The sequence below is a fragment of the Beauveria bassiana genome (assembly GCF_000280675.1).
Source record: "Beauveria bassiana ARSEF 2860 unplaced genomic scaffold BBA_S00035, whole genome shotgun sequence".
In the NCBI taxonomy this organism is placed as follows: domain Eukaryota; kingdom Fungi; phylum Ascomycota; class Sordariomycetes; order Hypocreales; family Cordycipitaceae; genus Beauveria; species Beauveria bassiana.
Window position 1 is genome coordinate 3,315 of NW_007930870.1, and position 13,516 is coordinate 16,830.

Consider the following 13,516-nt stretch of genomic DNA (forward strand, 5'->3'; position numbering starts at 1 on the left):
GGAAAGCCCCCCGGTGATGGAAAGCCACCCGGGCCCCCCGGTGATGGAAATCCCCCATGTGAAAATCCCCCAGGTGGTGGAAATCCCCCAGGTGGTGGAAATCCCCCAGGTGGTGGAATCCCCCCAGGTGGTGGGAGCTTCCCGGGTTTCGTAGTCGATTATGAAGTGCTGGTTCAAATTATACAAGAAATCATAGCTTCAATGTTTGGATGGAGCAGGACTCGGATGTTGTCCATTTCAGCTATGGAAGCCCGTGCAGAATCTTGCATTCGGGGGGCTATATCGAAGTTTGACTACAATTGATCAATTTTCATGTAAAATTTATCCAAGAGCTACACAAGCCTTGTTGCTGCTTACTGTTTTCCTGCCAGCGATGATGTCAAAGCTCAACTGGATATGCAAATTGACCTAGCCCATTGCCAGATTGGTGATCCAAGATGTTTGACACGAGAAAAAATGTGGATCTACGCCGGGGAAAAAAGATCGATAACTTATCCCTTGGGCTGTGGAAAAGGAGCAAGCAGGTCACGGGATCCACAAGGGTGAGAGACGGAGAGGAACTAGATTTAGACCAGCTACTGAGGCTATATACCTAGTAAGAAAGTCTTCCCCGGTACAGGCATACTCTATAGGACTTTCACGATCGCTGGGAATGCGCACTAAGTAGAAGTACCTTGAAATTTGCCGCTACGTGATTGGACAGAGCCCCTGCAAAATACCAGCTTGCTCCTTTTCCACAGCCAAAGGGATAAAGCGGGGCGCAAGTGGCATTGGCCAGGGCCCTTGCTTGGAACAGTACTTTGTTTCATTGGCTGTGTTGGGCCTACCTAATAAGAGGTATATTTTCCAGGAAGTCACCATCTTTTTTTGCAGCCAAGACATTAGAATATAAATTGCAGGCTCGCACATTTTAGCATACGATTATACATTGTGTAGTATTATCGGCACTAAAAAGTTTTGGAAGTATGTTGATGAAAGAAGACAGAAAACTCGGTTCACAGCATGTGGCACAGGATTTATACTACACACATCTAGCTTCCTTTCACTTTGACGGCAATTCTGTTGCATCATTTTCTGTACTAATATTGTGCTTTAGGAGCGGTATTGATGCAAAGTCCATCTGGTGTTTCCGTGTTACTCTTATTTTATTTCTGGGATTTGATTCGGAGAATGGCCTTGCCAAAGTTTCTTCCCTCGAGCATGTCTACAAAACCTTCGGCAGCCTTGTCAATGCCCTCTGTGAAGTGCAGCTTTGACTTGAAAGTGCCATCGGCAAGCCAAGAGCTAAGCTTGTCCATGTGTTCTTGGAAATAGGCAGGGCCGAATCCAGGCGCGAAAACAAGAAAGCCCTGCATGAGAATTTGCTTGGCAATCAGCTGAAAGAGGTTGTTGATGCTAGCACGCTCGCTCGCTTCCTGATTGTAACCGCTAATCTATGCCAACATGTCAGCTTAATGTCCCATTGTGCTCACCCAAAGACTCATTATGGGAAGCCATTGTCGGGTACGTACCATGCCGCAAACGGGGATTCTGCCGCCATTTTTCATGTTGTCGAGCGCGGCCGCCAGATGCTCGCCACCAACATTCTCATAGTAGATATCAATGCCCTCCGGTGCGAGGCGGGGTAGAGCATCGGCAGGTTTCTCCTTTTTGTAATTAAAGCCAGCATCGAAACCCAGCTCCTTTGTGATAAAGTCAACCTTATCATCTGAGCCAACCGAGCCAATCACAGTCAGGCCTTCGTGCTTGGCAATCTGACCAACAATCTGGCCCACAGAGCCGGCGGCAGAGCTGACGAAAATGGTCTCGCCCTTCTTGGGCTTGCCGATATTGTACAGACTAGACCACGCTGTCAGGCCAGACATGCCCAGCGGCCCAAGAAAGTAGGAGAGGTCGACGTTGTGCGGGTTCTTGATCTTGTACGCCTGGAACTTGGCAGGGTCATCCAAGCGCGCGTATTCGGCAATGGGCGTCGACGCACGCACAATGTCGCCTTCTTGGTAGTCGGGGTTGTCGCTCTTGAGCACCCTGGACAGAGTCGCGTTGCTGACGGGTCCGTTGAGCTCAAAAGGTGGCGAGTACGACTTGGTGTTGGACTCGCGCATGCGCCCGCGAAGATATGGGTCGTACGAGGCTTCGAGCACCTCCAACACTAGACCACCCTTGGGAGGGGTCTCGAGGTCAATTTCGCGATCTTCCACGACGAGGTCCTGGCCGGGAACCGGCAGGCCCTTGGGAACTTTTTTGAAAATAAGAGTCTTGTTGGGCGCCATGTCTGCTTATTGACGGTGTTGATGGGATTGGTTTAAGTTGAACGAGCAGCGTGTAATGTAGAGCTTAGAAAATAGCACAAGAATGATGATGTCAAGAAATCGTATTGATGATGTAGTATGGGAAAGAGCTATTTATTTAGATTTTCGTCAACCATGCCAAGAGCTGCAAGCACGAACGTTGAGCAGTTGAACGCTAAATTCCGATGGAGAGGTTGTAACGCCGGATTTATAATCCAGATGCATCATGGTCAATATTTCTAATCGTAGATCATGACCATATTCTCCGTTATGGTTGGCCACCTGCAAGCCAACATTTTCTGCCGAGGCACAGCCCACTTATTGAAGCCTGGCTATGGCGACCCTGTTGGAACCTAGGTACCTAGTAAGAGCCAAGGAGCTTCTCTTTCGTGCTGTACAATGGTAGCCTATTGATAGTCGCTCCTCTCCTTGGTTAGGACCTGATTGAATTATGGGACAAATTTCAAGTAGTTTACTTGTCACCCAATCCAAGCAGGGATTGTAGTTATGCTCAAGCGTCAGCAACGAATATCAGATATCGTCATCCCGCCCGCATTTGGGCGCACTCCGCTAAATTTACACCCCACCTTGCGGACCTAGCAACGGAAACTTTTCAACTCCGCGGACCAAGGCAATACGATAAAGGCCGTTTTTTGCTTGGCAATCGGCATTTCAAAGAGGCTTGCTACCCCTGCCTGACCCTCCACAGGTCTTCGGACTATGTGGGAAGTCTTTAGCAATCGGATGAAAATCGCAACAAACTGTCCAATTTCTATGTACACTTTTTGAAGTCTATTTCCGGAGCTGCTCATGGCAAGTCCACAATTTCACACGCCACCGTGACTCCTATTCTACTTCCTGCGCCGCCCGCGAATATGCAATTGTTGACAAATCTATCGTTTTCCTTTTGTTTCTTACAGCTCGTCATGCGCTGGTCGCCCGCTATCCTTGTGCAGGTCGACGCCTTGCTTCTTGCGCCAAGTTTCCCACAGCGCCCAAAAGTCCTTCTCCATGGCCTTGTCCATCTGGTCGGGTAAGACGACTTCGTATGTGACGTATAAATTGCCAAATTCGTGCTTGTGATAGACGGAATCGCCATCTTCGTGCCACTTGGGCATACCCTCACCAGCCACTGTCTCGACATGTCCGTTCTGAACCACTTGGCCTCTCTCGCGCCCTAGTCGTACCACATGCTGGTCAAGGTGTGTGAGGTTTCGCGTCCAGTCACCCATCCAAGCCTCCCGCAAGCTAAGGACCTCTGTCCAGTACAGATCATCACCCTTGCGACGGAAATACATGCCATCGACGTGGTCAGGGTTATCCTCTGGCGAAGGACTCTTCTCCGCCAATGTGACAAGCAAATCGCCAGCAACCCAATCGGGACTCTCATCAGCCTCGTTTTCGTAGGTAACGCGGGAATCGCGCTTTGCGCCACGCTCTATCTTGAGTGTAACTGTCGTGGGTTTCTTTTCGACACGCATCCCGTGGCATGTAGGACAGACGTTTCGGATCGTCTTGCCACGGCCGCCGCACACATCGCAACGCATCTGCATTTGCTGAAACATGCCGGGGGCAAGCTGCTTCTTGACGATGCGCACTCCGTGGCCATTGCAGGCAGAGCAGTGGTCCACCTGCTTATCTTTACTTCCGGTACCCTCGCATGTCTCGCAAATGTGTTGCTTATTCCACTGAAACTCGCTCGTTGCGCCGTTATAGAAATCGCGGAGCGAGATCTCTACCTTGACTTCGACATTATGCCCTCGCGGCTCGCCGGCAGAAGAACCAAAATGGCCATGGCCACCAAAGAAACGGCTGAAAAGGTCAAAGGGGTCCCCTCCGCCGCCGCCGCCGTTGCGCTTATTCTGTACGCCCTCGTGTCCGTGTCGATCGTAGATTTGACGAGTTTCCGGATCGCTCAAGACTTCGTAGGCTTCGGACACGGAAACAAACTTTTCCTTGGCAGTATCATCGCCACTTCACACTAGTCAGTATAGCCTTCTAGATATCGTCAACAAGGGGCATCGCCGTACGGGTTTTTGTCTGGGTGAAACTTTTTCGACAGTTGGCGGTACGCCGTCTTCAATTGCTTGTCGTTGGCAGACCTGTCAACGCCAAGGATCTTCAAGGACGTTAGCTATACGAATCCTCAGTTGGTGCGGCCAGGCGGCGCACCTTGTAGTAGTCTTCTGCGCAAAGCGCAAGCTGCAACAGTGACAGTAGCAGCACCAGCGCGGCGATCTTTGCTAACATGACTGCTACCGCGCCCGATTTAGGATAGACGGCTGAATAGACACCGGTAGCGTAAATTTGTGTCGGATGTTAACTTCGGCGCGCATATAAAGGAGTGAATGCTCTGCATCTAGCTGGATTGCAGGGAGAGTGGGTGAATAAGGCGAGGGGATGCGATAGTCTAACCAGAGGAACGGCTTCATAACCGACCAGCGTGTCTACATTATTAAGTGGGGCGTCAGTCATCTTGACGCTATCTAACGAAATTACCGGTTACGGATAGGTACCTAGTTAGGTACTTCAAGCCGTGGGGAGCAGAATAGCTTTGCTTACGCTCTGCTAAAAATGCATTGACTGTTTGTAGTAGTGTTGCTAATAACTGACCGAAATACAGAGTGCATCCATACTTGAAAAATCACTTCCAGGTCAACGTTGTCGTGCTTGTACTGAACAATCCCATGCTGTCCAGAGCCCCAGGAGGTAGGTATCCCGCCGCGCAGGCCCTCTCAGCCTGCTAGCGGAGCCCCGCCGTTCTCAAATGCCAAATTTGTGATTCGAGTCACCACAAATCACCCAAATCACGAGAGTATCCCAACACCGCGCTCGATACCCAGAACGGCTGTCGCTGCACTGCAATACTATACCTCGCCATTACAAATATTGCTGCTACGAATATACTCTCGTGACTGGGCCGATAGTTCCTCTTTTCTCGTGTCACAACCGCAACAATTCAACCCCACCATCACAAGCGATCAACCTACAGCTTGCGCTCGCTGTCGAAGCTCTCTCGCGATGCCGTCGGTGTCAGCAGGCTATGCGCCTGACCTGGACAAGCTTATAAAGTCTCTCAAGGGTCAGCCCCTCGACGCCTCTGTCGAGAGCCTCCTCTCGTATGTCGTACATCTTCTACCAAGAACCGCGTCAAGGCAGCAAAACTACGATGGGCAGTTCAACCCCGCTAACAAGGCCATAGGCTTCTCAAGAGACGCCAAATCAAGGGCTCTGAGCCTTGCGCTATTGCCACTGCCCACATACTTCTACAAGTAGTAGCGCGCTCCAAGTGGCAGGACGTCGACGCACTGATCGACAATGTATCCCAAGTCGGCCGACGACTCGTCAAGGCGCAGCCCACAGAACTCGCGATAGGCAATATTGTGCGGCGCGTACTCGGCCTCATCCGCGACGAAGCTGCGGAAGAGCGCCATGACCAAGAGGACGAGACTCAAAGCGAGGCGTCAGCGCCCGCCGCCCGCACAGATGGCTTTTCCTCCCCGAAGCCACGACCCCAGCTTACCTCGACGCTTAGCTCGGCTGGTCTACCAAAGACTCTCTTCCATCTTCTCTCTGCCTCGCCAGATGTCGACCTCGCGTCCAGCGACCCCGGCTCGCCTTTCCACAACTCTGGCACTTCGACACCGACAACATGGAAGGGCACCTACAGCCAGATCCACACCCTACGATCTGAAGTCATTGATGGCATTGAGGAGATTATGGACGAGATTAGCCAGGTGGATGATCAGATCGCCGCTCTCGCAGATGTCCAGATTCGTCCCGGCGATTTCGTCCTGGCCTACCGCCCGTCCACTACGGTCGAACGCTTTATTCTGCGAGCCGCGCAAAAGAGAAAGTTTACTCTGTTTCTAGCCATCGAGGCTCCGAGCAAGCCTACCAGCGAAGAGCCACACGCTTCGTTTCGCAGAAAGCTCATCGCAGCTGGGATCGCCGTCATTAACATTCACAACTCGGGCCTCACGGCATACATGCCCCGCGTGGACAAGGTGATTCTCGGTGCCAAGGCTATAGTGGCCAATGGCAGTGTCATGGCGACGGCCGGATCTGCTGCCATTGCACGTGCAGCTAAGGAGCACGGCACTGCTGTCATTGTCCTCAGTGGCGTATACAAGCTAAGTCCGGCCAATCCCTTTGCGGAAGACACTCTTATCGAGTGGGGGGACTCGTCTAGTTTTGTCAACTTTGCCAATGGCACCATGGTAAATCATGTCGAGATTCGCTCTGCTCTCACGGAAATGGTGCCCTCTGCATTCATTGATACCTACATAACAAACCTGTATGTGCATCGCCGAAAGTCGCGATCAGCCAGTACTAATGGTTCGATAGGGGCACACATTCGCGCGACTATTTGTCCAGCATTATTGCTGATCATTACAAGCACCAAGATGTCAATTTCGATCTCGTTGGTGAGCGCATGGTCTAATTGAAAGCTCAAGCGCACAACAAAAAAGGGCAGGCATGCAGTGAGTCGGACACTGTGCAGAGCTTCATGCGATGTTGAATGGCTGAGTCGTGTATCACGCAGCTTGATTGTTTTCATCGGTTAGCCACCAGCACCCAATACACATGTACAGCAACGACGTGATGTGGGCTTACATCGTAAAAGCGACTCGCGAAACAAGCGATCAGGTTTACTAAAGAAATCAAATTATACACATTGGCATGGTATCAAATCACAGATTTTCCTGCTTTTACTCCTCTTTCAGTTTTCTTGAATTGTCACGGCGTACTGGGGTGGCTGTGGTGCGCAAGTATTGTAACCATGCAGAATGAACCCCCTCTTGCCCCTCCCGATGAAGTACACCAGGAGCCTTGTATTCTGCGTCGTACCAGCCTAGGTAGGTAGGATCTGATACTTGGCCGTCTCACCCAGTACGGCTCGTCCAATCACCAAAAGGGCTGACGCAAGCCCGCGCACAGGGCTGAGGAAGACACGCAATGCACCACCTAGGTAGTTGCCTAGTTGCGTTAGCTTCAGTGAAGCTGCCCGCCGAGGCTGACGAACAGGCACTATTGGATGAGTGACGTTGGCAGTGAACCACCAAAGAAACTCTCATCCTTCCATCACTCTGTTCCTTTCCATCATTTCTGTGATACGCATTTCTCCCATAGCAACAACATGTCCGGGGCAGAACCTCCCCACGGCGGCGACGCACCGCCACCATACTCAGAGACAGACATCTACTCCAACTCTGGTTCAGGCGCCGCCGCCTCGGCACCGCCCACAGTCGCCGACGATGTCGTTTCCCGCATGTCGTCGTCGAATGAGGAAATCATCTATACGCCCCCAGAGACTCCCCGCACAAACAGCATTGGCGACGACGTTATTACCGGCGTTCCGCAGCCCGGCGCCGACCTGTACTTTGAGACCAGACCCCCGCCTTCGCCAGACGTCATTCCACAGTCGACGCTTGTACATGCGCTCCAACTCGAAACGCAGTCTCTTCCGGATGACTTTCCCTTTCCGAGCGACTGGGAGAAGCGCGACATCAACGCGCAGGACTGGGCTACCTTTATCAACTTTTTGCTGCCAGATCACACCACGCGGGGCAACGATGTCATCTTGGAGCGCAAGTTGCGCGCCGAGGCAGAAAGCGAGTCCGGCGAAAGTCTGAGCAGCGGGCGCTCGCAGGCTCAGCTCCAAAGACACCAGCTGCGCACTGCCGGCCCGGAGGGTCTTCGGGATGAGGTTCAGCGACGGGCGAATGCGCTAGCGACCGTGCATGAATGGAACCAGGGGTTTTTTAAGCCTCGAGGTATAACCATTAGCATTGCCCCTAGCGGGGACGACTACGAAGCTGATCACAACGCAAACGCAAGGGACTGGCAAGATGAGGCAGCGCCTGGTGGTGGTAGCTGGTGGCCGAACCCGGCGTCCTTCAGGATGGACGCCGGCGGCATCACATGCGGCAAAAGTTTTGTCATGGACTCCCGCGGTATTCGTCTCGGTTCTCTTATTATGGATGCCCACGGGATCCGCACGGCGAGCCACGAAGACGATGCGCCGCGGACGTCACAAGATGCAGGGGTGGGAGCGTCAACGCGTAGGATGCCAGGTTTTTCGGGACCTGAACCTGAGCGCGGGAGAGCTCGAGTCACCGGAAACACCAACGGCAAAGGCAAGGACGCGGCGCGGGATACGTCCGTCTCCTCGGCTTCCTCGGTTTCGTCTGCGTCATCAGCTTCCAGCGTATCCTCGCTTGATTCACTACCTGACCACGATGACGTCCGCGAGGCGCAACTACCTGCCTATATCAACATTCTGCGGGATTGGACATCCAATCCCAATCACCTGCGCACCAATATCGATGTTTTATGGCTCAAGAGTGAGCTCAAACTCGCCAGGTTCCACGTTGCAGATCCGCATGCCGATGAAAAGGAGCTCAAGGCACAAATCAAGGTGCTTTTGAAGCAGTGGAAGCAGATTCAGCGTGAGCAGCGCAAGACGCAGCGAGATACTCGCATGGCGCGGAAGAAGCAGCGACGTCAAGAAAAGCGTGAGCGCAGGCAGCGGAAGAGAGACGTGAAGAGAACACAAAGGGATCTACGACGGGCGGCGAGAGACGTGCGAAGGCATGGTGGCCACATGCCCACCAGGCCTTGTATGCCGCCTATGCCACATGGTCCATCCATGCCTTCAATGCCTCCCATGCCATTGATGCCGCCGATGCCGTATGCATCAGCAATGCCGGCCATGCCTCAGGAGATGCATGACCCACCATCTATGCCCTTCCATGGCCACCGCCCTTACCATCATCATCATCATCAGACTGGCCCCTTTGGCAGCAGAGGCGGCTGGCCTCATCATGCACGTGGCGGACTCGGACGGGGTGGCTCTTCCGGCGCTTGGCCCCCACGCGAGCCTCCTCCAACACATGTTTCTTGGGCCGGACGTCGCGGACCACCTGGTCGTCGCGGCGGGGGGCCTGATGGTGGTGATGGAGACAACAAAGATGGGGCGGCGCCGGCGCCGGCGCCCAACCCTGCCGTCGCAGCCAAGTACACGGCAGCCCGGAGCATCGAAGACGCTATCCGTGAGCAGCAGGACAAGGCCGACAAGATGGAGGACGGGCCTGGAAAAGACGCGATTCGCAGTGCGATTGCGGCCATGACGCAGTCTCTAGGGTCGCTGCGAATGGATGCCGATGCAGAGTATGCTCGCCATATCGCGGGCTCGCATATTGCTCAAGAGAGATCCGTCATTACGACGGCTACGAGCTGGAATTCTGCCAATGATTGTAAGTTTGCCGTGCGCGCTCCCCCCCCCCCCTCTCATCAGCTCTGAATGTAGTAGGGTCTAATTCTTCCTTTAAGACTTGAGCTATAAAGCGGGCGCCAAAATCACAGATGTGACGTTTCCTTCTGACGAGTGGTGGCATGGGACGTACAAGGGCAAGACGGGATACTTTTTGGCTGATCACGCAAAATTAATACCAAACTAGCCGTGGCGACGAATTTGTCTATCGGTCCACAAAGGCACAATTGGCCCAGTTGTAGGGGGACTCTTATATTTCAGCATTGGAGCGTTGCAGCCCAGATTAGGCACGTTGGTACATGCATATTCAACTCTAGTCTGCAGAAAAGGCACGTAATATAGTATACCAGATTGATGGATTTAAAAAAAAAACCATGGAATCATCGCAACCCACGCCTATATAGCTAGCCGTCAAACTTTTTCATTTTATCTAAGACCTGAAATCGCAAGATGTATATGCAACTCACCCACTGATTGTCCAACCCTCCCTTCTAAGAATTCTGAAAGAAAAAAAAAAGAAACAGAAACAGACAGCACTTTACTTGCTCTCTTCCTTGCTTCGTCCCACTGGCAGCTTCTTCTTCTTGCCAGCCTCTGGGTCTCGGCCGACCTCGCCGACAGCCTCACCCTCATCCAAGTGTTCCCCGCCGTTGGTCTTGCTGCCATTCGTCTGCGCCTCTGCCGCCAGTTCCCTCTCCTCCTCCTCGGCGTCAATCTGCTTCTTGATGTGGTCGAAATCGAGGCGCATACAGAGCGCGTCTTCGCCGTCGGCATAGTATTTGGCCTCGGGCTTCTCCGTCTTGAAACCGAGCGTCGTCTCGTAGAGGTGGCGGGCGGCGACATTGGACACGCGGACGTGGAGCGAGACATACTTGGCCTGATATGTTTCCACCATGGCGAGTTCTGAGTTAAAGACGCCCCAGATGATTAGCTATTGTCCAACCCACCGATACACACAACAACGTCTCCGATGGTTTTTTTCCGAATCTCTGCCTCCAAAAAAAAAAGAAAAAAAAAGAAAAAAACTTACGACTTTGTCGCATCAGCTTCTCGGCAATGCCCAGCCGGCGATGCGTGCGCATGACGCTCAGGCTGGTAATGTGACCGTGGGGAATACCGTCGGACGGTTCCTCCTCCATCTTGGCAATGACGTAGCCGACAATCTTGGGGTAGTCGTAGGGACCTTTGCTCGGGCGAGAGACGTCGACGGCGACGAAGCTGAGCTGCGGCCATGACAGGGCATGGTAGAGGTAGTACTTGAGGAAATAGTTTTCGGGGAGGTTCTCGAGGTTGGCGTGCTGAATCAGCGGCAGGTCCGAGTTGCGCAAAAGTCGAATATCCATGTTGGGCAGACGGGCGAGCGGGCGAGCGGGCGAGCGGGCGGACGGGAGGTTTGGGGGTGATCTGCGGGACAATGGGACAGCGAGGGCGGGCAAATCTGTCTCGCGAGACAAGCCGGCTCCAAACGTGAATTGGAGTCGTGGAGCTTCGGCTTATTTAGGGGAGGCGAGTGTACGCGCCTCAGTGTCGAATGGAGGTGTCCCGGGTTCGATCGCGAGGCCGCAACTCGAAAGTCAAGGTGGGTAGAAAACAGTAAACGTGGTCGGATGCAAAGGGTAACTAAGGTAAAGGTCAAAAAAGTAATAAAGCTCGCCGATGCGCGTCGCTCCCCCACTACGGGCGTCTACCTATGCGAAAGGTGGAGCCCCGTCCGTCACATCGTGTGCAGGACGGCGGAATACTATAACAAGGGTCGGGAGGAGGAATGTGAGCATGACAGTAATCACACTTTCGAGGCTTGAAGGGTTTCGCCCCGTATGGGTAGTGACTTTGTTAGATGATGATAAATTTGGTGAGTCTGGCGCAGTGCAAGTTGTTGAGTTGCCCCTTCGTTAGAGAGGTTGCAGACAGATCCTTTTGTCATTCGCATACGAAATCGCTTTTGGCCTCTTCACATAGGACCAAAAGAAACCTGTTACTTGTCTTGGCCTACACCGAGAATTTAGGCCGCTTTTTTAGCAGCATCTGTTCAAAAGTTACGGATGGCCGATTTCTGATATCGCGTCTGCCCCGCCAAACCAGTTTGTGGGTGGTGGTGGGGGTGACAAAATATTTCTCCAGCAGCTTCACCCCGACTACGCCTCACTCAACGTCTCACCCCCCCCCCCCTCTCGGTCTCCATGCGAGACGATGCCTGATCCATTCGACGACGTCTTCACACTCGAAGACCGCTTCTACCGCCAGGGCTACCAGCAAGGACTCGAGGATGGTGAAGCGGCCGGGCGCATCGAAGGCCGCCAGTTTGGCATGAGCACCGGCTTTGACAAATTCCTCGAGAGCGGCCGCCTCGCCAGCCGCGCCCTTGTCTGGGCCAACCGTCTCCCTCCGGCGCAGAGCAGCGCATCGTCTAGCTCAGCGGCGGCGGGAGCTTCGGCCTCGACGAATACGCAGCAGCCCGTGGCGCAGCAGGCCTGCTCCCTACCGCCACTGGCGGATAACGCCAGACTCGGCAAGAATATCAAAATGGTATACGCGCTGCTCGAGCCGGAGACGCTATCTACTGCCAACGCAGATGAGGACGTGCAGGACTTTGACGACCGGCTCAAGCGTGCGCAGGGCAAAGCCAAAGTTGTCGAAAAGATGATTGGTTAAGCACAGTGACGACTAATGAGGTGTGCGGCGTATGGGGTTCTTCGGCTTTCAAGGGTATGAATGATTGCGCATCTAAGAAAGGCGGTGTTTTCGGATATGTGTATCAAGTTGGCTTTATTGATGTAGCATTATAAAAGAGAATAAGCTTGGCGTCTATGCCCTTTAGTTATATACAATGTTTCTCCCGTCTATTGGAATGACCTGCAAGGATATCTGCAACGCATTAGCTTCGGCCTCGAGCCTTTTTCTTTCTGATTTGACAACTCACCCATCAGGATACGACCGTTCGGTCAGCTTGTACTTGTGCACGTTCCACTCTCCCGAGGATAGTGACTGTCCGCTCGGCAGCGGCGGTAGGCCATTGACAAACAGATCCTTGGCGACATCCTTGGGTGTAGCTTTTGCCAGAGCCTTGGCAAGTCCGGCAGTCTGGCCCTCCTGCTTGGCAGCCACCAAAGCCTTCTCGCCAGCCTCGCCAATGAGCTCAACCTTGGGACTGGCGGCGCTGCCGACAGCGAGCAGGCCCACGACGTCAGCTTGGCTGACGGTGCTGAGCTGTGGGTAGTTGCGTCGGGTGTCGCGCTTCCAGTAGGGATTTCCGGCGATATCACCCGCGGGTAGCGTAACAGGGTCCTCAAAGGACGCTGGGTCGTTGGAGCCTGGCGCGGGCAGGCGGTAGTACGGGTTCAGCGGCACGCCGTTGGAGCGGTTCGGGTCAATGGCGACGGCCTTGCGGAACGACTCCCAAATGCCCGTCGATTGAAGGGTTTGCTTCTATTCGTAGCCAGGGTGATTAGTATTCGGACAGTGTGTAGTCGCTTGGTTTTCGATTGGGCGTGACGCGAGGGTATTTTTGTTTGTGGAGAATCGCAATCGCTGGCGGATCAATTGACCTGACGCCTGGTGAGATGGTGCTTACCTTGGCGATGGAAACGACGCCACCGGCGGCTTTGGCTACCGCATTGGCCGACATGTTGCTGTGTATGGTTTGTTGCTGGAGGGAAGAGTGTCGAGTTGAGCTCTTGTGGTGAGGCCTGGAGTTGCTATTGCGAATGACTGGATTGGCTGGAATTTAGCCGCTCATTTACCGAATCGGCTAGGTACCCGGCAGCAATTCGTCCAAATTTGGACATCTTGTCGGGAGAAGTCAAGCGACGATTTCAGTGCAAAAAAAATGATTATTCCTCAATTTGGTGCAAGAATCGATTGAGAGAGCGAGACGTGGAAACAGTCTGTCAGTGCCAAGTTTTGTGCGCCTGAAAGCACACGTCCATCAATGGCCTCCCAATGTGGAAGA

The 13,516-nt window shown here is 53.3% G+C and overlaps 8 protein-coding genes across 8 annotated transcripts in view; 4 read left to right on the forward strand and 4 right to left on the reverse strand.

The window, feature by feature from the left end:
* The window catches only part of BBA_08438 (trypsin-like protein), a gene marked incomplete at both ends in the record, with an annotated part of 1,577 nt that extends 1,274 nt beyond the window's left edge, over positions 1-303 (forward strand). Inside the window, one exon of the mRNA XM_008603535.1 lies at positions 197-303. Within this exon, the coding sequence (XP_008601757.1) occupies positions 197-303 (107 nt within the window). The remainder of the gene's footprint in view (positions 1-196) is intronic.
* An 842-nt stretch (positions 304-1,145) lies between these two features.
* On the reverse strand, positions 1,146-2,273 carry BBA_08439 (zinc-binding dehydrogenase; the record flags this gene model as incomplete). The annotated part of the gene is made up of 2 exons (XM_008603536.1): positions 1,146-1,433; positions 1,512-2,273. The coding sequence occupies 2 exons, from the start codon at positions 2,271-2,273 to the stop codon at positions 1,146-1,148; spliced, it is 1,050 nt and encodes a 349-aa protein (XP_008601758.1).
* A 932-nt stretch (positions 2,274-3,205) lies between these two features.
* BBA_08440 (Molecular chaperone, heat shock protein, Hsp40, DnaJ) lies at positions 3,206-4,541 on the reverse strand (the record flags this gene model as incomplete). Its single annotated transcript, XM_008603537.1, has 3 exons — positions 3,206-4,265; positions 4,322-4,410; positions 4,464-4,541. 3 exons carry the CDS (start codon positions 4,539-4,541, stop codon positions 3,206-3,208), a joined length of 1,227 nt encoding a protein of 408 aa, XP_008601759.1.
* A 771-nt stretch (positions 4,542-5,312) lies between these two features.
* On the forward strand, positions 5,313-6,735 carry BBA_08441 (initiation factor 2 subunit family protein; the record flags this gene model as incomplete). The annotated part of the gene is made up of 3 exons (XM_008603538.1): positions 5,313-5,410; positions 5,494-6,588; positions 6,639-6,735. 3 exons carry the CDS (start codon positions 5,313-5,315, stop codon positions 6,733-6,735), a joined length of 1,290 nt encoding a protein of 429 aa, XP_008601760.1.
* Positions 6,736-7,431: 696 nt separating this feature from the next.
* BBA_08442 (uncharacterized protein) lies at positions 7,432-9,597 on the forward strand (the record flags this gene model as incomplete). Its single annotated transcript, XM_008603539.1, has 1 exon — positions 7,432-9,597. The coding sequence occupies one exon, from the start codon at positions 7,432-7,434 to the stop codon at positions 9,595-9,597; it is 2,166 nt and encodes a 721-aa protein (XP_008601761.1).
* A 508-nt stretch (positions 9,598-10,105) lies between these two features.
* Positions 10,106-10,910, reverse strand: BBA_08443 (Acyl-CoA N-acyltransferase; the record flags this gene model as incomplete). The annotated part of the gene is made up of 2 exons (XM_008603540.1): positions 10,106-10,470; positions 10,598-10,910. 2 exons carry the CDS (start codon positions 10,908-10,910, stop codon positions 10,106-10,108), a joined length of 678 nt encoding a protein of 225 aa, XP_008601762.1.
* An 847-nt stretch (positions 10,911-11,757) lies between these two features.
* BBA_08444 (DUF1715 domain-containing protein) lies at positions 11,758-12,219 on the forward strand (the record flags this gene model as incomplete). Its single annotated transcript, XM_008603541.1, has 1 exon — positions 11,758-12,219. One exon carries the CDS (start codon positions 11,758-11,760, stop codon positions 12,217-12,219), a length of 462 nt encoding a protein of 153 aa, XP_008601763.1.
* Positions 12,220-12,407: 188 nt separating this feature from the next.
* On the reverse strand, positions 12,408-13,192 carry BBA_08445 (NADH-ubiquinone oxidoreductase-like protein; the record flags this gene model as incomplete). The annotated part of the gene is made up of 3 exons (XM_008603542.1): positions 12,408-12,432; positions 12,488-12,993; positions 13,139-13,192. 3 exons carry the CDS (start codon positions 13,190-13,192, stop codon positions 12,408-12,410), a joined length of 585 nt encoding a protein of 194 aa, XP_008601764.1.
* Between the last annotated feature and the right edge of the window lie 324 nt (positions 13,193-13,516).